General features: G+C 37.4%; 1 protein-coding gene across 1 annotated transcript; it reads right to left on the minus strand.

Annotated features, from left to right (window-relative positions):
• Positions 1 to 325: 325 nt before the first annotated feature.
• On the minus strand, positions 326 to 16,936 carry LOC115918464 (cytochrome P450 4V2-like). Its single transcript, XM_030979766.1, is given in 13 exon segments — positions 326 to 964; positions 2,438 to 2,617; positions 4,250 to 4,384; positions 5,856 to 5,958; positions 7,176 to 7,343; positions 7,869 to 7,995; positions 9,469 to 9,538; positions 10,503 to 10,569; positions 10,572 to 10,695; positions 12,377 to 12,462; positions 14,743 to 14,861; positions 15,888 to 16,088; positions 16,856 to 16,936. Coding segments are annotated over 12 exon segments (1,578 nt in total). The 5' UTR covers positions 16,054 to 16,088; positions 16,856 to 16,936; the 3' UTR covers positions 326 to 731.
• Positions 16,937 to 21,398: the final 4,462 nt, after the last annotated feature.

A 21,398-nucleotide genomic window follows, 5' to 3' on the forward strand; every position in this document is an offset into this window, starting at 1 on the left:
GGAAGAAAAAAAAAATCAGGAAAAAATCGGGAAAAATAAACAAATCGGGAAACCGATTTAAATCGGGTTTTTATCAGGCCTGTTGACTGCACTCTCAACAACCCAAATTAGTTATGAGGGCAAGCAGTCTAAGCAGGCTCTGGACTTTTCTTTCTCAAATCGGAAAAGCAGAGCGACTCGGTTGACTGCATTTTGTCTCGCTGCAAACAAGTTAAAATCTGTGGTTTGGGATCAAGCCACGATGTTCCCTGAGGCTAAAAATCTTGTCAGACCCATCGGTGGAAATACCATGAACAACACAATAAGAGAAACAGACTGACGACAGTTTGCAATAAATCGGACATGAATTATGCATGTTTGAAATATGCCATCGCAAAGTCTCTACAAAATCTCATATTGGCAATTTGGTCCGTGGATTGTGATATAGTGACAGACAACTCTCCCGTTTTTGTGTACAAAAAACATCAATTCCCCTTTTTCTCCAAAACATCTCTGTTGGAGCACTACTCAAAATATGGATAGCATATTAAAACATGTCCTCTAAAATGAAGACCCTCCTGAGTCAATTATTAAGAAAATTGACATCTTAGACATTTTGTGAGTAAAAACAAAGGAAAGTTATCTGTCACTATGTCACAGTGACATTATCAATTCAGCCAATTTGAAGTGTTTATATTTATAGTGATTACAAAGTTTAACAAATCATATCTTCCTCATTTTGTTTGATGTTATTATACTGTCACCAGTCTACTTCTCTGATTGTTCTGCTTCCTTTGGAGTAGTTTGCTATCAAGGTTAGATATTCCTTTCCTGCGTGTGATCTTCATGTGGATGCCTTCCGAGGGGCGGAGGATCAACTCAGCGATAGGCATGGTGTCTTTGAGACTCTGGGTAGACTCCAGGGAGAAGCAACGCAGAACGTTGGCCAACAAGACCTTGTCTTCCATCAGAGCAAATCGCTGACCTGAAAGAAAATTTGATTATTATTATCATTATGGAAATTAGATTATTATTATCATTATGAAGAAATGGCTTAGACACATAATGCGACATGATGATGGCTTGATGATCAGAGTCATAGAAGGTCGTATACATGGAAAGAAGAAGAGAGGAAGACCTCATAAGGCTTTTTAGACGATGTAATCACAGAATGTGGAGCAATGTACGAGGTACGTGGAGAGACACTTGATATAGAATTCTGGTCACTGAACCTGTCATAAAGACAGATCACTATTGATGATGATTATCATTATAAAGTGTTTGGCATTACTTATGCCTGGGAAGGGAAAATTATGCGAACTGAATCACTGTAACCCTCGGATCTCTCCTACCAGTATTGGAGATGTGCAGACGGAGCATTACACTGGGGTTCCCCTACTCTAATTCAAATAGTGCAGTGGGTTCTTATTTGATAAAAAATGATGTACCGTACCTTAATCAAGAAAAATCATATGTCTGAAAGCTTGTTCAGATATGATATGGTAAACCAGAGCGACAGACTTTCAAAACCCTTCTTAAAACTTACCTGTTTCGTTTGTACTTTTTGACATTACTTTTCATCTATGTATTATAATTGAATATGCTACTCTAATTGATTTGTCATAAGTATTTGCTATAATTTGTATTAACTTTGCTCGCAATGAATTCTCTTAGCTACATGTATTCAGTTGAAGGTCTTTATATTTCGTTCTTAATTTGTAACTATTTAAATATACTTGTACTTGCTTGTTTTTTACTTTGTAAAGCGCATAGAGAAACTTTGGTTTTTTTATGCGCTAAATAAATCTATCTTTATTATTATTATTTTTATTAAAAAAAGTGTAAATGAATACGGTAGCAACTTCCGGCCAAAGTTTCTTTCCCATATTCACTTAGGTCTGAGTATGACATACAGAAAGTCGAAGTGTATTACACTTTAGGTAATCATATTACAAAAAACTGCTGCAGTTGACCCCTTCGTATCTGAATAAGGGTTGAATCTTCATATCTAATGGTAAAGTACAGTGCAATTTGCTTAAAGGGATCTGGTAACTTTGTCTTAGATCCTTTAGAAATAATCCTTAATTTAGCTCATGCTGCAATGATAATTATAAACCTTTAGGTCAGTCAGGAACTCCATGACTTTTACAAGCTGATCGCCTGTCTGATTATCAAGATATTAATGATTGGAATTACAAATTTTTAGCTGAACGGTTTCATAACACTACAGTCTATTGGGGAAAACGAGTATGGTAAAACCGGTCACTCAAAGATTTTTACTTTTTTGAGGCACTTCTTGATCATTTTGAAGCGCAATTTTTTAGGGTTTCAATATTACACCATATCACAGCTGACACTGGTAACATGTAGGACCGTGTATCTCAGATTTAACATTGTTAAACGATCCCTTTAACAAGCAAACCCTTTTAAAATGAAGCATCAATCCACTGAAACCTACCGATACAATTCCGTGGTCCTGCGGAGAAAGGCACATAGGAAAACGGATGTCTCTTTGAAGAAGACTCCGGCAAAAACCGATCCGGATCAAACATGAGCGGTTCGGGGAACTGTGTGGGATCTCGATGAAGAGATCCTATGGCGATGATGAGAAGCGTGCCTCTAGGGGCTAACTTACCATCTACAAATAAAGGAGAAGATTAATGGTAAAGGGATTGGGTAACTGTGTCTCAGATTCTGAAACAAAATCCTTGATTAAGCTAATGCTGCAATGATAAATATAAACCTTTGGGTCAGTCAGGAACCCCATGACTTTTAAAAGCCGGTCGCCTGTCTGATTATCAAGATAGTTATGATTGGAAATCAAAATTTCATTTTTCATTTTCCTAATGGTTTTTATAACACTACAGTCGGGGAAAATGAGTATGGTAAAACCGGTCACTCAAAGAATTTTACTTTCTTGAGGCACTTCATGATCATTTTGAAGCACAATTCTTTTAGGGCTTCAATATTACACCATATCACAGACACTGATAACATGTAGGGCCATGCATCTCAGATTTGAGATTGCACTGTGAAAGAATTGGTGCGGAATCAATCAGAAAACATTGATCATGTAGCATATAAGTATTGGTGTGCACTGCAAGGTTCTGAAGTCGTCAAAATGATAAGAATAATAGTAATTTGTATTTTATTAAATAAAATATGTCATATATTCGTAATTGTTTATTCCTTTATAGTACTTTGTGGGACGCGTGTTCCACGGTTCAAATCATAGCCAAACAAAAACGAAGAGTATGGGACGTCGTGATGAAGTTGAATGAAGTTTATTCGTTTTTAATGAATAAAAAAATGGAAACCCCCTAGACTAAATGTCACACGGGTAAGAAATAATACTACGTCATCGTCTGTTGTAGCTTTGTAGCGTGGTTTGTATAAAAGACACCTCAAGTTACGCCTCAGCGGCTACAAACAATTTATAGATAAATAATCAAGGGACTACTTTGTCCTTAACGTAAGTACACAGACCCACGTGACCATTAAAGTAATAAGGCTTCGGGTCTGACACGTATGTTTTAAATTAGACACACCCAATATGCTGTACGGTGTTCTTAAATGAAAAACCAAGTTTTGAAAAGGTAAAAACGAGTTTGGTCACTACAACTTTATTAGCTTTTACATTTTCTATATTATATTGAATGTTCAATGAAACTTACCTTTATTAAGGGTCGTCTCAACAAATCCTCATGTTTTTTTTTTATGGCCACCCAATTCCAATAATGCTCTATCGTGTGATGTTATCTGATGTATCGCTTTATTGTTTTATCGTTTTACCTCATTTTGTACTCTTGGTCGATTCATACTGTTATTCTGTTTTGTATATTTTTATTGGAATTGAATAAACTGGGGGGTGTTTCACAAAGATTCTAAGTAGAACTTAACACTAAGTTGGACTTAAAAATTATGGACAGCCATTGGGGCCTTAAAATGAAATATATTCCAAAGTAGAAATTCAAGTATTTTAGACTTTTTATAAATTCCACATCCAGAACATGAAATCTCCTTGATGATAGAAAATATGAATGATTTGAATAAACAATTAATGCCTTTCAAAATAACTTTTACAAAATAATTTCAAAGATGCTAATGGCTTTCCATAATTTTCAAGTCCAACTTAAAGTTAAGTCCTACTAATAGGATCTTTGTGAAACACCCCCCAGGAGTGCAGAAACCGAATGCCGGAAAAATGAAGTTACATTCTAAGTTCCCTTTTGCTACAAAATAGAAAAACATACATGGGCATCCTGCTTACCAATGATACAGTCTTCTTGGAGATCCCGTCCTACGATGGGTACGGACGGAAAGATCCTCAGGGTTTCCTTCAGGACACACGTCAGGTAGGGTAGCTTCTGAAGATCATCGGCCGTCACTGGTCGATCACTGTCACCTTGGTTAAACAGATTAAGGACAAAGGTGAAAGAGTTTTGGGAAAGCTTAGCAAACTGTAGTGGAAAATATAGACACATTTAGAGTGCATATTGCGATAACTAAACATGGTCTCCTCGAGGACACAAGTCAGGTAGGGTAGCTTCTGAAGATCCTCAGGTGTCACTCGTCTATCACTGTCACCTGGGTCAAAAAGATTATGGACGAAGGTGAAAAGGTTTTGTGATAGTGTATTGGCTTGTATTAATGGGGAGTCTGATGCAATAGGTATGGATCAATCGCGAAAGAGGTGAAGTGTCTCCTTGAAGACATATTTCAGGTGGGGGAGCTTCTGAAGATGATTGGTTGTCACTGGGCTATCACTGTCACCTGGGTCAAACGGATTATGAGGAGTCTGGAATAATGAGAAAGGTAAGGATGGAAAGAGGTGTTGTGTCTCCTTGAAGATGATTGGTTGTCACTGGTCTATAACTGTTGAACAAGTTAGGGCCAAAGATCAAGGGTTTTGGGATAGCTAAGCAAAATGTACAGGCCTGTAATAAGGAGTCTGGATCAATGCGAAAGGTATTGATGGAAAGAGACAATTAAAGGATGCAGGTAAGGAAGAGGAGCTTCTGAAGATCATCGGCTGTTACTGGTCTATCACCGTCACCTGGATTGAATAGATAGATGGTGAAATGAAATTTAGGTAACTTAACGAAATGTAGTGGCACATAAAGCCCCAGAATGTGATAGCCACAGATGAAGAGAGCCTTAGGGTCTCCTTGAAGACAAAGGTCATAGGGCTTGGGGATAGCTTAGCAAACTGCATTGGTGGCTTGTAAAGAGGCGTCAAGAACAATGCCATACGTATGGATGGAAACAAAGGGTCTCCTCGAGAACAGATGTCAGGTAGGGATCAGCTTCTATTATCTGGGTTCGACAATTTGGGACCAAAGTGAACACAAATTTAGGTAACTGAGCCAATTGAAGTAAAACAAAATTGAATAAAATAAAACTGAAACTGAAGTGACACACAAAGACACAGCAGGAATGCATAATGCAATAGGTGCAGACGGAAAGAGCCTCAGGATCTCCTTGAAGACACATGTCAAGTAGGGAAGCTTCTGTGACCTGGGTTGGACTGCAAAAGAATATCAGGGGGGTGTTTCACAAAGATCCTAAGGTGAACTTAACTCTAAGTTAGACTTAAACATTATGGAGAGCCATTTGTAGCCTTAAAATAAAATATATTCAACAGCAAAACGGCTTTCCATAATTGTTAAGTCAAACTTAAGCCACGGACACAAAGGTTCGTACGAACGCATCGTTCGTACAAATCTCCCTATTTTTCCATTGTCTGAAAATCATTAGTAACAGTTCGTAATGGCATTTGTGACTGAGGCTTTACAGATAAGTTCAACTTAGGATCTTTGTGAAATACACCCCAGATCAGATAACTGACTCTGTTGTAAGATGAATGTTTTTCTTACCAAAGACGCTATCAAGTTCCTGGTGCAATTTCTTCTGCACCCTGGTATGATGTCCGATAAGAAACATGGCCCAGGAAGCCAGCGCTGCTGTTGTGTCATGACCCTGGAATGAAAGATGAAACAATGATAAACATTATAAAGTGAAACTAATGTTACGTTGTGTAAACGCACTTGCTCTTCCCATTGTTGATATTAAATTAACCATAAAAGGGCTGGGTCATTATCACAGGCGAGGACAGGTGATTCCCCATCCTAACATTATCATCACCACCACCGATAAAATCTTCAACAGCAGTAGCAGCACCACCATTATCATCATCATTGGTATCTTCCTCCTTATCATCATGATCATTAACACCATCATGATCACTATCTTCCTCCCCCTATTCCTCTCCTTCTCTTTCCCCTCCCCCTCTCCTTCTCCTTCTTCCCCTCATTCCCTCCTTGTACCCCCCCCCCCACTCTTCCTTCTACTCCTCCCCTCCTCCGCCCCCTCCTCTTCAATCTCCATCCCCTCTTCATCCTCGTTCTTCTTCTCCTTCTCATTCTTCTTCCTCTTCTCCTCCTCCTCCCCTCCTCCTCCCCTCCTCCTCCCCTTCTTCTTCTCCTCCTCCTCCTCCTCTCCTCCTCCTTCTTCCCCTCATTCCCTCCTTGTACCCCCACTCTTCCTTCTACTCCTCCCCTCCTCCACCCCCTCCTCTTCAATCTCCATCTCCTCCTCCTCTTCATCCTCGTTCTTCTTCTCCTTCTCCTCATTCTTCTTCCTCTTCTCCTCCTCCTCCCCTCCTCCTCCCCTTCTTCTTCTCCTCCTCCTCTCCTCCTCCTTCTTCCCCTCATTCCCTCCTTGTACCCCCACTCTTCCTTCTACTCCTCCCCTCCTCCACCCCCTCCTCTTCAATCTCCATCTCCTCCTCCTCTTCATCCTCGTTCTTCTTCTCCTTCTCCTCATTCTTCTTCCTCTTCTCCTCCTCCTCCCCTCCTCCTCCCCTTCTTCTTCTCCTCCTCCTCCTCTCCTCCTCCCCTCCCCTTCTCCTCCCCCTCCTCCTCCTCTCCTCCTCCTTCTTCCCCTCATTCCCCCTTCTGCTCCCCCTCCTCCTCCCACTCTCATTTTCATCTCCCCCTCCTCCTCCTCTCCTCCTCCTCCTCTCCTCCTCCTTCTTCCCTCATTCCCCCTCTGCTCCCCCTCCTCCTCCCACTCTCATTCTTCATCTCCCCCTCCTCCTCCTCTCCTCCTCCTCCTCTCCTCCTCCTTCTTCCCCTCATTCCTCCTTCTGCTCCCCCTCCTCCTCTGCCCCTCCTCATTTTTCTCCTACAACTTACCTCAAACATGAATGTGTCCACCTCCTCTCGGATATCACTCTTAGTAAAACTTGGATCATCTCTCTGCATCTTTAACAGAAGATCTAAGAAGGCGATTCTTCTCTTCGAGCCATCATTGTCGTTGCTATCCACTTTCTGATTTTCTTCCTTTGATCTTTCATCAATGAGCTTTCATAGAGAGAGAGAGAGAGAGAGAGAACCGACAAACATCACTAACTTAATCTTAATTTCCTTAAAAGTAGCATATATCTGTCTTTTTGTAACAAAATTCAAACACATAGCTTCCTATATTTTTGCAGTGTTCTGTATAATATAAATTAGCAATCCTTCCACTTCTAATTATTTTGTCTTTCCATTCAAGTTTTATGCGAGACCGGGGTTATAATAATTACAATGTTAAGTGCTTAGAAACTTAGTAAAAAGCGCTATACATATGTGAATACCATTATTATTATTATTAAATAGATGGATAAATGCCATGGATAGATGGATTGATAAATGGATGAAAGGATCGATGAGTGAATGAATAAATGAATGTAAGTATTTTGGAATGAATGAAAGAATGAATGAATGAAAGAATGAGGGAATACGTTAAAATATGAATGAATACTTGAGAGAATAAATAAGTGATTGAATGTATGAATGAGTGAGCGAATGAAGGAATGAATGTAAGAATGAAAAGCACTGACTCACCGTATTTGTCATTTTATGTAGTATTTGTAGACATTGAGCATGCTCCTTGCCTGATTTTGTGTTGTCAAAAAGTGGGTCTGGCCAAAACCATGGCTTCTTCTGTCTCTGCTGAATAATATCACTCATTCTGGGAAAGACAACAAGAAAATATCTACTTTTAAGCTACTATTGATATTTCCCTAAATGCACTTTTATTGTGCATATTATCCTTAATCTAGCTTCATGACAATCTCCCCTTTGCTTATGATATGAACCAGAAAATGCAAAAGCTCTGAGCTCTGTTTTATACAGTGGTATAGCTACACTACAGTGGGAGGGGGGGGGGGGGGGGGGAATCAAATGACACACGATATAACAAAATTATAAAAGCTGATTTAGTAACTAAAGTCGGGTACCCCCCCCCCCCCCCCCTTCAATGACTGAGCTCACGCTACACCACTGGTGTTATAAGAACTGCAATTGATGCAAATCCATTGCAGCTTGATATCAATTACAACTATGAACCTTAGAGTTAGGGAGACCGTAATTAAATAGAAAACTTCTGATCGATATAATCAAATTTAGTTAGTTAGAAAATTAATGTCCCATGCCAAATGAATTTTTCATATCAATGATTTTTACTGTCAAATCAGAAATTTTTGTAACCTGAAAAATTCCTGGATCGTAAACCGCAGCGGGTTTCACTGCAAGAAACTTTTGTGAAGCACGAAAGTTCAGTGTTGTATCAATGGCAGCATGAAACTTTTGAGAATCTTGACCACTCGCAAAATTTGCAAAAAAGTCTCTGGTTTTGAAGTGGTTTCAATGAGATTGAACTTGGGTATTAAATCTAGGAGACCCAACTTTTATTCCGGCAACGACTGCTCCAGGCTTCTTTTTTGCCAAAGGTATGTGGTTAAGAATTAAGAATGCTTTGATTTTAGGTTAGGGTTAGGGACAGGGATAGGGTAAGCGGAATAGTTGAGTTCTTGTTTAAGACCGCAAATGCCTTCAAAGTGCATGGTTATTGATCTTATTCTTATTTACAACATTTTTAGTGCCCTTTTAGAACCTAAAATTGCTATGAAGGTAATTTTAGATCCCAAAATATTCGAATTTAAATTAAATACGATCATATCAATTCAGTTCCACTTTCCCAAAAAATATATTGACCGTTAATTAATTAATTAATAATAACAATACATGGGCCATCTGGTTGTGCGTATTATGACGAACACGAAAAAGCCAACAAAAAGCCAATATTGGCAATGGCTGGAATAAAACGTATAAAGTCACAATCTCGTTTTTCAACTGCTGGTTCAAAATTACCAAATATTTGTGGTGCCCCATGGTTATGTTTATGGATATTTCAGCCGTCTCTGAACTGATTTTGATCAAAAGAAGATGATTTTGTCATTTAAATTGTATGTTCTTTCAAATTTGACACTCAGTTTTTCATTATCTAACAAAAAAATTATTTTGTGTAGCGCCCTTTGCAACAGAACTCAACTATCCCTTTAAGTATGATGTCCGATCCAGGGTTCAAGTTTGGACTTTAGTGTAGGAAACTGACTGAGGTGGTGTTGTATAACTGGTAAACTAAAACCTCAGATTTGCTTACCTCATAACCGCATTCACATAGTCATTGTTGCTCTCATCTTGTGCATGTAGTTGCTTGCCCATAGCAGTCTCTATTCAACAGAGAGGGGGAGAAAGAGGGAGGGAGAGAGAGAGAGAGAGAGAGAGAGAGAGAGAGAGAGGGGGAGAGAGAGAGAAAGAGATAGCGAGAGAGAGAGAGAGAGAGAGAGAAGGGAGGGAGAGAGGGTAGAGAGGAGGAGGGGGAAGAAGAAGAGAGAGAGGGGGAGGGAAGGAGGGAGGGAGGGAGGGAGGGAAAAAGAATGAGAGAGAGAGAGAGAGAGAGATACAGTGAAAGAGAGACAGACAGACAGACAGAGAATGGATGGATGATTAGATGGAAAAAGAGAGGGAAAGATAAAGTTCATAACACAAATGACAATCACTTTGGGTGTTTGTTCACCATACACTTGAGATAATAAGGCTAATAATAGCATCATACATATTCATACAATACCATCACACACAACCTTTGTTCCTAGACTATACTTGGGAAAGCCTAATAATTATGTTTGTCCAAAAAACAAAACAAAAAAGGCAAGAACAAAAAAATCTAGGGCACATTTAAAGCTGTAAATCATGGTAAACCTATGAAGGAATGACAACAATTACTTTCATATTCATTGTCAAAGTGGGTCAAATTTGGACTTAATCCAGATCCAAATTAACATGAAATATCCTCTGCTCTGCATTTTGGACTCCTTCTGGACTCCTCTAACCAAGTTGAGATGGTTGAGGGCAGACCGGAGGCGGGGCAAGGAAGTAGGTTATCTCACATATGAAGCATATCAGAATTTCTCAATCCAGAACAAAATATTCCTCGTAGTGGAGCTGTATGTTTCATGATAGGTTAGTAGAAAGAAAAAAAAAGGGCTGAAGTATCAACCATGCCACGACCATGTTCCGTAACCGCAAAGAAAATCACTAATGCTGTCTGTAACATGAAATGCACAAAATTCAATTTTTCGATTTGAATGTGATTTCTTGACCCTCAAAGCTGCAAGTATGAAAGCAACTTACCACTAATGATGTCCAGCACACATAGAGTGACAAGGGGCAGATGTTGACCAGATCCTGCTTTTGGGCATGCTCGCCAAACTTTTGGCACAAGGTATTGCTCTGCTCGTCGAAAACCTCAATGAAATTGTGCAGGATGGCAAAGTGGAACGTTGGGGTTAGCATCTTCCGGCGATGAAACCATTTTTTACCAGTGCTGAGGGGATAGTAAACATGCAGAAGCAAAATGAGATGGAATTATGATTATATAATTATGTAATTACAATTTGAAAAACCTCGGAAATTAGTTTACCTTAGTATTCTCCAAAAGTGGATAATCCTAATTTTTCTATCTCTCTTTTTCTCTTTAAGTAAATATGCAGAAGCGAAAAGAGATGTAATTATGAAAATTACAATTTAAACAAAAATTACTTATTAGTTTAGCTTACTATTCTCCAAAAGTATATAATTTCTCATGATTCTATATCTCCCTACATCTGTCGTCCTAGTCTCTCACCCTCACTTTCTTCATATATATGACGGGTGGGTTCTTTGCCTGGCTGGTTAAAAAAAATAAAGCTATCAATTTGCCTTTGGATTGAACGAAAAAATGCATCAAATAGCACTAATTATCATAGATACATGTCATTTATAATATGGGCTAGCATAGGTTTTAAAAAAGTTATGAAATATTCCATCTTAACCTGGTTGAAGTACTGTTTAAAATCAACCTGTCTGGGTACACAACTTTAATACATCTCCTCCTCTGCCCATCACCGTCTTCCGCTTTCCATTTCTTTACATGTCTTAATCTATTTCGCTGTCGCAAAGTTCTCATACCATCGCAGCCTCATCCTCTCCAGAGAGGGTAACATCGCTTTAATCAAAACATCTTATGTGGCCAAAAAAGGAGGGAAATTCCATCTTCACTTCAAGAAGTGAAGGTTTATATTATGATCAGAGCTGCAACCTTGTGCAACCAAAAAAAGGAATCATGATGGCAAAAAAAAAGGAATTTCAAGCAAAAAAAAAGGAATTTATAAAAACGAAACTTACGACCAAGCGTGACACACTTCCAATGCAGAAATGTTCATTCATCATTCTGTTTTTTCCATACAAGCAGGAATTTTGTTTGGTGGTTATTTTGGTATTATCAGCATTTCATTCTTTTTGAGAATATTTTTCTTTTCAAGTATGTTCTAACTTTAGTCTTTTATTGAATTTGTGATCAAATCACCATTTTAGGGCAGTTGTTTGACGGGCAGTATGTAAAAAAAAAAAAAAAAAAAGTATTTTATGAAGAAAAAACGTAATACCGTAATTTGTAGGAAAAAACAGAGTAATGCTGGCAAAAACTGAATGGTTGGCAGCTCTGTATGATTATTAACTCGAATACTGAAAACGCCGTAATTTCTATGTGATTAATTTTCCGCGCTGAGCGACCCAAAACATAATTATTTGCTGGTTATCAAATTCGCATTTCACGCAATCAAGCCTGTTCAAAACACACTTAAGAAGTCATGCTTATATTTTCGCGAGTTTTATAATTGGCGCTTTCCCTGAGCGCGAAAGCCACAAAAATTAATGTACCGGAATATTTCTACTTTTACAGTATCAGGCTTTGTAAAATTGTAATATAGAAACACAGCAATTATGTTAGTTAAATTTCAAACCACTTTTTCATACTTTTGAATATTTGGTATTTCAAATTTCATGTAATTAATTTTTTTGTTATGCTCATTTGTGATTTTATACATATTTTGTAGTTGAAATCTTGATAATCAATACGGTAAATACATTTGTTTTTAAAGAATATGCTTTAGCTCCAAAATTCTTTGGGGGTGGGAGAGGGGGGGGGGGGGGGCTGCTGGTTCATCAATAATGACTCTTGTTTTTACCTTGTAAGAAGGCCCAAGCCAAGCCATGGCTCCAGGAACGAGTAGACGAACCCCTTCTTGATGTGACGACTGCTGCTTAGAATTTGCTACAACGTTGGCAAGTGAAAAACAAAACAAAACAAAATGAATTTACATAAACCAAGTTAAACTAGAGAAAAAGGGAGGGAGGGAGGGAGGGAGGGAGGGAGGGAAGAAGGGAGGGAGGGAGGGAGAGAGAGAGAGAGATGGAGGGAGAGAGAAAGAGGGAGAGAGGAAGAGAGGAAGAGAGAAAGAGAAAGAGAGCGAGAGGGAGAGAGAGCGAGAGAGATAATGAATACCCTTTGTTTGACCTCTTGACAACAATATTTCCACATTTGTATCACAGAACGTAACTCTGGTGCATATACAGTGTATCAATAATGATTACATAACTTTCATGAACAGGCATAAAGCAGTCATCTCAATGGGTTTTTACAGCTTTGTACAAATGACTTTTATGAAGTATCTGCCCATGTGCAGATACTATCTACAGTACAAAGTGGCCTATTAACCGAAATTAGAGGATAATTTAAGAAAATTGGAAAATCACATTTCTAGGCTAATTATAAAATGTAGGTCTGCCTTTCAAATGTGAAACAGACAGTCAAAGAGTTATGTCACAGTACATGTATGTACTGATCGAATCAAAATGAGTCTTAAACATGTTTGATATAGCGTGTCTCCTATCTTTGTTTCAACAATTAACCTTTTGCACAATAAACATTGGACTTCTCTGCTATCAAGACATGGACACTTCACTGATATCTGAGAATAACTAGGTCACAAAATAATATGAGTACCTGTCATTGTTTTATTTGCATCTACCTACTTAAACTTTGCATTCTACATTCCTCTTAGTACATGTACCATGTTATTGTATGTGCATACAATATCCACACTCAGCGAAAAAAAGAAGTGGACACTCTTTATTGTTCAAAATTTTCATATGAAGTATAAACCATCAAAGAAATATGATAAAATTAATCAAATTAAATAAAAAATTAATAGTAATACTCTACCAACTTTTATTAAAATCAAGTTTCAAAATGTCAAACGTTATAGTCTGATTAAGAAAAATTCAAAAATAGGGTAAGTAGCCATTCAAATATTAATGGACATGTGCATCTTTTTTTCTACATGAAAACAAAGAATGAGAAACAATGATGATTTAGCTCTGGATGTCAACTGTAGTCTCAGGACTGAGTGGTTTTGACAAGCATGGTCAAGATACCTGTCCTACCCTCTCAAGATCATGGACCAGTCGTAGGATATGTAGGATTGCTCATCAACGTTTGGAAGGCCAAATGCTTCAATATTGCTATATTCCTTCAGAGACTCATTTATTTTCAAATGGCTATGCTCAGTCAAGCATACATACCAGTGGCGGATCCATGGGGGGGGGGGGGCTCGCCCCCCCCCCCCCCCGGGAAAAAAAAATGTGTACTTTTACATTTTTTAACGTTAGTTTTACCTTTTTTGGAGAGGCCAAAAAAAAAAAAAGTGCTCACTACCCCCCCCCCCCCACCCCTTGGGCCCCCACCCCTAAGAAATCCTGGATCCGTGCCTGATACATACTGTACATGGTATGATTCAAATTGCACAGCATTTAAAAAGGGGATTAATTTCTGTTTATTTTCATATATGAAAGATAAGTTTTATCAAAGATCTATTTGACAATCTCAACAATAAACATTTCTAATGGGGAGGTGGATTATTTCAGTTTGATGCAATTCAATACATTAAATAATATGCAAAGTTGGAGAAAAATACAAGATATTTAATAATAAGAAATAAGATATCAAGCTCACAATCCTTCTTCACCTTAAAATACATTATATAATTTTATCTTTTAGTATGTAAAGGTGACATTGTATTATGATTTTTAATGTTGAATGCTAAAAGTTCATGGGCAAAAAGAACCCAAAATTAAAAATTGCAACCAATTTCTATTGCCTTACATCATGTTGTTCATGAACATACATGATTTCTACAAAGCAAGCACTAAATCTGTAAATTGGCAACACAAAATGAAATGTAAAATCAGGTTTGGTACATATGAGCAACCTTTGAAGAAAAAAAAGAGAGTAAATAAATTTAATTCATACAAAATTGACATCTATTTGTTTATCACATTTGATTTCAAGAATGTTGGATTTAAAAAGAACAGAAATTTTGCCAATCTGAGGAGGCAAATATAATAATAATAATAATAATAATAGTCCACTCCAAATTTTATTAAACCGAAACAGAAATTCTTTTTGCCCAATTGATCGTGAGCCCAGCAGCCACTGAGCATTAAACAATATTCTGGTCCTCTGTTGATTAAATCTGCAATCAGATTAACTCACCTCAACTTCGTGTGGGTTGTAGATAAAAAGAACGGGGAAAGGACCGAGCCATAATCGCATGAGTCCTTTAGACTTGGTCCGGTACTCCTCCACCCAAGCACTGACTTGTTCTACAAGTTCTAGATTAAGATAAAATGAAAATAAAAAACAAAAGAACACATATTAAAAAGAGATTTGTTTTCTTCTCCTGAGTTCCACACAACCTCATTGCAACAAAATGTATCCCTCTCCCCCTTCCCTTTTCGCTTTCTCTCTCTCTCTCTCTCTCTCTCTCTCTCTCTTTGTCTAATCGGCGCCCTGTTTCATAAAAATTATTAACAATAACAAGAGCTGAATTTCCATGACAAATTTGCTCTCAGCCAAACCAATGTCACAATTTCATTGACTTATAACAGTTATTGTAACTTGTTATGAACGTTGAGGGCCCTGATTAAATCACACTTTTTTAATGAAAGGTGTGTATTTAGAAAGTATCTTTAAGATGAACAAAATCAACAAAATATGTTTTAATGAATATTTGAAACTATATTCAAATCCACCATCATATACAAATAATTGATGTTTGTGAGTGCACTAGTGCTTATGCACGGCCCACAGGTAAAGTTACAATTGGATAATGAACAGGACTCGGCAAGTTCATGACTTGTCTCATTGTGACTCAAATTAAGAAGAGATAGAGTCATAGAGAGAAAGAAAATGATAATACTAATAATGATAATAAATATCAAAATAGTAATAAAGTGTCCACTAGTACTGAGGTATTCATGAAAAACAGTCCAAGGCTTACAAACTCAAGTTAAATCAGAAATTCTTATTTTCCATCAGGAAAATTTTCAATCATACTTGCACCCTAAATATGTTTCTACATGTATATATGTACGGTATATATTCCATCATCAATAATGAAGAAAATGAAAGTTAAAGAAATAAATTGGAGAGGAGGTTAGTGCTACAAGATACGTCACAGTGTTGCCAATTTGTGTTTGATTTGATCGCAATTTCAAATAATTCATAACTTTCTTATTTTAATCAGAATTTGCTCAAACTTTCGCTGATCTGTTCCTCTTATTTTCTGCTTCCATTAAAACCAATTTAATATCAAGAGGGACTTCCCCTTCAAAGGATTCTGGGATTAGCCAATTTACCGTTAGGATCCTGCTTGAACTGAAGAGCGTTGCCTAGCAACGGGATAGCAGGAGGGCCGTGAAACTTGTTAAAGATGATCCACAGTCTGATGAACTTGAGCAAGGGGACAGTCACGATGGCCACAAGCACCAAGATGAAAGCGATTATTCCAATTCCTATCGCCATGATACAAAGTCTTGCATACTCCTGACAAGAAACTGCTGTAAAAACAAATTGAGGTTGATATTTTTTTAATTGTTTGCAGTTAGCTTACAGAAGACAGAATGATTGACACATCCTTCTCTTGAATTGAAGGCTTTTATATTATATATGCATTTTACTGTGAACTAACAAGTGCTTTGTCCATACACACCATTCCAGCACTGATGACACTCCTTGTAGTTACTCGCCTCACCTACCATCCCAGTTTAGCTGCCAAGGCCAAAGGAATTAAGTAATTAAGTACATAGCCTTTGAATATCAAAGAGATATTTTATTAAGTTTCTATAGACTAGAAATAGAAATTATTTTACAAAGTAAAAAAACAGATTTCCTATCGAGTATTGAATTAGATTTAGGAATATGATGCCGGATATTCAACTTGAACTTCAAACTTGAAAGATAGCCTGGGTCAGGAAAGAGGAAAGTCATTCATTCATTCATTCTAGACTCAAGTCAAGACCTGTTACCATTTTACATGAGAAACATATTTTCCTTTGAAATATAAAAATAGTAAAACCGATAATAACTCATCATCATATATCACTAACATAACAGTAACATCATCAGGCAAAATTTTGTTTGTTTGGGCTATAGAGAACCGATACGGTACACAGATATTAAAGCATGGGACTGAATTGAAAGCCAAACAGTCGAGAAAAAAAAAAGAACTTTCACTTCAGTTTCAGATATTCTTTTATTCCAGACAACAAACACATTGACGAAAAGCTCATAAAGCCGAGCTCCCTAAAATATAGAGATTTCTCACCGACTTCACCAAGTTTCCTCTCACTTTCTGATAAACACGACAGGACGATTGATTCTAAACACCTCCCTGTCCGTACGCTGCTGTAGCCGCCTGAGCTGTGTACAAATGAAACGTAAATATTCAAAACATACCAGGATCCGCGTCCCGTGCCCCCATTTCCCAGGTACCGCTTTTCAGCGCTCCACAACAACGGTGTGGACATTTCAGGGGTAATAGTTCAACTGATAATAATTATTCGAATTAAACTCGGTCGGGGAGAATGTAAAGGCGGGGACACGTCATCTAACTGAAAAAGAATTCAACCTTTGATTAATTTATTTGCATCCAACAATCTTATCTAGTTCACAAATATGTCTTGTAGCCTATGGGCCACGATTTTGCATGTTGGTGTCACAATTTTTTTTGTGGACAGCTTCTTCCTTTTCTATTCATCAGCGTTCAGTGCCAAATTGTTTTTATTTTATTTAACAGTAAACTTCTTAGCTTTGAAATACTATGCATGCAATTAGTTGGTCTGATGGTACCGATTTCTTTTCAATTATATTCCTTTATGACGAAAATTAAAGAAAAAATATATATCTGCTTTTTTCTTCTTCTTTCTGTTAGACAATTTGTTCCAATTCAACCCAATTCAATTTTTGGTATGTCAGGAACATGAATTCTAAACAGTCATAATCTATAGACATATTACATGAAACTATATCGTTATACATGGGCATGCAATTTATAATACATATGTCAGTAAATTAATTTTCACAAAGTATTCAAAATACTTGTACACTTGTATTTTAAAGAAACCTGTTGGGTCACGGTGTAACAAAATTATAGGTCTAAATGCCATAGAATCAGTGTTATTTTGAAGAAAATAATAACGTTGAAATCTAGGTCAAAATAACAAAACTGCTCTGTATCTCTGCTCTGCAACTGTTAAGTCTCTCGTTTTAAAGCCATTAAACATCTCAAGTACATAATACTTTAGGACAATCACCTTTTAAAAAAAAAAACACATGATTTTAGCATATAAAGTTCAGGGTTTTGTCCCACTCGTCCATTTTTTTTCCTTTTGTCTTTGTCGTCTTCTTTGACAATAAATCTCATTAAATTTATATAGATGTGACTGATGCTCATGCATAATATGGTAAATATGTGGCCAACTTAATTGGTGGGCTGATTTAGAGAATTATATGCCTACTCATATATATGTATATGCATAATATATGCCTACTCATTGAAATATGGTTATTTTCCCTCTGACGGACATTTCTCTAAATAAGATGCTCCCGCATTTAATAATTAGTGTAGAATAAAGTCCCTCTTGGGCTAAGTTTTCTCTTATTTTGAACATTTTGGTTAAGTTTAAAAGTGTAAATTAATAAGTAAAACTACGCCGGCTCAATCACCCTTATAATAATTATTATTATTATTAAAAAAAAAACACTTTTGTCTCTCTCTCTCTCTCTCTCTCTCTCTCTCTCACTCCCTCTTTATTATCGTGTTTGCTTTCACCATGGACCTATTACGGATGGACATTCATCGTTTTCTTAACGAATTCATTGTGATTCTCTCCGTCAATGTCGTCTCAATAACATTCTGTAAATGTTTCTTCACTTTGATCTCATCATGGTCACCGCCAAAAAGCCGGGACAGAATCAAGATAGTGAATTTACACATGTTAATCTACATGCGCAGAAGATAATTACTTGCCTAAATCATGGAAAATATATGTGCAGTTCTGGCTTATAATCGGAAATTGTTGTTCCGTGTACTGTATTTTATTTTGAAAATATGTTGATATACTAAATAGAGTTTATAGTTGAATTGTTGGTGATTTAAAATCCCGTTTCCCCCTATTTCCCCCTATTTCCTCATAATATTCCAGAGTTACAACGCACAGGGCTGATACAGATCATGGGCCTTCCAATATTATTGTTTTATAAGGTCATAGGTGTGTGCGACAGTTTGCCAATCAGTAATAATACATTTCATATAAACCAAAATCGCCTGCTTTTCAACTTTGCTGCTCCCCATTGGGGATGCTTTTATTTAAGACACACTCTTACAGAGCACACCATCCAAACAAAACCCAAGAGAGGGAAACTGCTCCTTTGTCAATGGCAGAAAATGCTTACGCAGTCGTAATTGTTAAAACAGCTGAATGTTCTCATTAAGATGCACATAATCAGAAGGCGGCAACTATCATCGGATCAAAGAAAGAATCACGTTGAATGTCCATCCGTAATAGGTCCATGCTTTTACCAATGCGGAGGTATGGTTGGAGATCTATCAGATAATGCTCAATGGATTTCATTAGCATTTCTATTATGGCACTAGATTCATTCTTAAAGAGGGCCATCTATCGGTGAATTTTATACAGTATTACAAGAAGAGACAATGAGATTTAAGTTTTCAACAACAAAAACAGTTCAAGTTCCAGTTCTTTCTCTCTATACTTCTTTTTCTTTTTTCCTTTCCCTTTTCTTTCTTTCTCTCTTTCTTTCAGTCTGACTCCTCTCCCCCTTTATAGTATACGCGTGACTGGAAACCGAAAACACTAAGGGGATGATGGGCATGCAGACGCAGGAGAAGTGGGGGGGGGGGGGGGGGGGGGGGTCATCCAGTTAAAGCATCTTCCGTCCCTTTGATGAATGTAGGCCTATATGCCTATATAAGATAGTTATATAGATGGATAAGGTAGGTAGATAGATAGATAGATGTTACTTACTGAAATATAAATTCGCGAACAATATGGAGGAAGTAGGAAAAAAAAGAGCATGACTTAGTTTAATCAGACAAAAACTTTTTTGCAGGTGTGCCTAAAAATAAAGTGCAGTCAATCAGTCAATTTATTGATCGATCAATCAAATATAATCTATCACAACTCGTCAACCGACCAGTCTTTTTTTCTTTCTGATTCTTCCGTCAATCCATCGACCATCAATAAATTAATCTACCCATTAATCCAATAATCATTAAATCAATCCGTCAAACCCATTAATCAATAAATAATCATCAGTCAATCACTCAATCATCATTTTTCTTTTGATTCCATTAACCCATCTATATTATGTTGGTTTTCGTTTCTAAATTCAGTCTTTTACCTTGTCATTTTATGCCACATTTAATTTCATCGAAATCGTTCCACGAAGCGTATAATATCCTAAGTAATTGCCCTCTTAGGGGGTCGCCATGGCTGAGAGTAAAACAAACAAACTCGAGCGGAAAAACGAAGGGGGTGGGGGACTATTTGGGTTAAAAACCCTCTAATTTCAACAAGAAAATTATGATGGAGGAAAAAATCGCCTTGATGTCACCCGCTAGCACAGCCCAGCTCGGCGGCGGCATCACACAAAGTCTGCCCCCGAGAGATTCGGGGGAAACAGCAGGTGAGTTTTCGCTGGAATTCCATTCTCCAGCGCCCCTCCCGCTGGTAACAACTCCAACGTCATTTTGAGAAATTTCACTCGGAAATATATTTTCATCGAATATGTCAATGAAGTAATTTTTTCAGAAGGTTTGTAGTGGGGCAAGAAAAATAGTGCGATCGTTCATAACAATGCATGGGTTCATAATGTGATGAGGAAGTATATAGTACCTATCCGTGGAGGGTGGGGCAGGGGTATAAGGTAGCATGCTTGCTCATACTTTTTCTCTTGTTTTAAAAGTTACAGGACTCTAAAGAGCGAACCCATTTAAATTATTTCTGAGGTTAAATCAAAGAAGTCATATTATAGTTTATGCAGAGTCTTGTGGATAGAGCAAGTTTCTGAGTTTTGAACTCACTTAAAGTTTTCACTCGACGACCCGGAATAATACAAACGTTGACCCCCCCCCCCCCCATCCCCCCTTCTCTCTCTCTCTCTCTCTCTCTCTCTCTTTCTCTCTCCCCTCCCCTCTCTCTCTCTCTCTCTCTGTAGCAAAAGTTCAGAGGGAATTGAATCCCTGTGTGAATAATGAATGATTATCACCCAGATAAATCACCAGACCTGATCAAGTTTTTTTAATCTTAACGCGCTGTTTTTTTATCATAATGTTTGATCATGACAGCCAAAGTAATTATTACCAGTCAAGATAATAGTGACTCAAGGAATAGGAGGAAGGATGAGCACGTGTTAAGATTAAACATTATTATAACATATTTTGGAGACACGCGATACCTATAAAGGCATAATCTGTATAAAACGCTTATAGGCACATTGTTGTATCGATGTATTGGACGCTATATAAAAGCGTAATATTATTATTATTATTATAAGCAGAACCATGGGCAGGCCAAGGACCCCGTTGAGAAAAATAAATGAAAAAATCGGTTCGAGGGTCCTCGGGTAAAATTTGAATAGTATTTTGATCTCCAAATTTGAGCTAAAAATAAAATTAAATATTTCGAGGGCAAAGAACTCTTTAAATTTCTTGGATCTTGGAAAAAAAGTTCGAGGTCCCTAGGAAAAGGAGATTTGAACGAATGAACTTCTTGACAAAGTCGTTTTTGGTGGAAACAGATTTTGTCGAACGTGTTTTTCTTCTCTTCAAATTTTAAGATTTAAAT

This window comes from Strongylocentrotus purpuratus, unplaced genomic scaffold (genome assembly GCF_000002235.5).
Source record: "Strongylocentrotus purpuratus isolate Spur 01 unplaced genomic scaffold, Spur_5.0 spur5_scaffold_10, whole genome shotgun sequence".
Classification (NCBI taxonomy): Eukaryota; Metazoa; Echinodermata; class Echinoidea; order Camarodonta; family Strongylocentrotidae; genus Strongylocentrotus; species Strongylocentrotus purpuratus.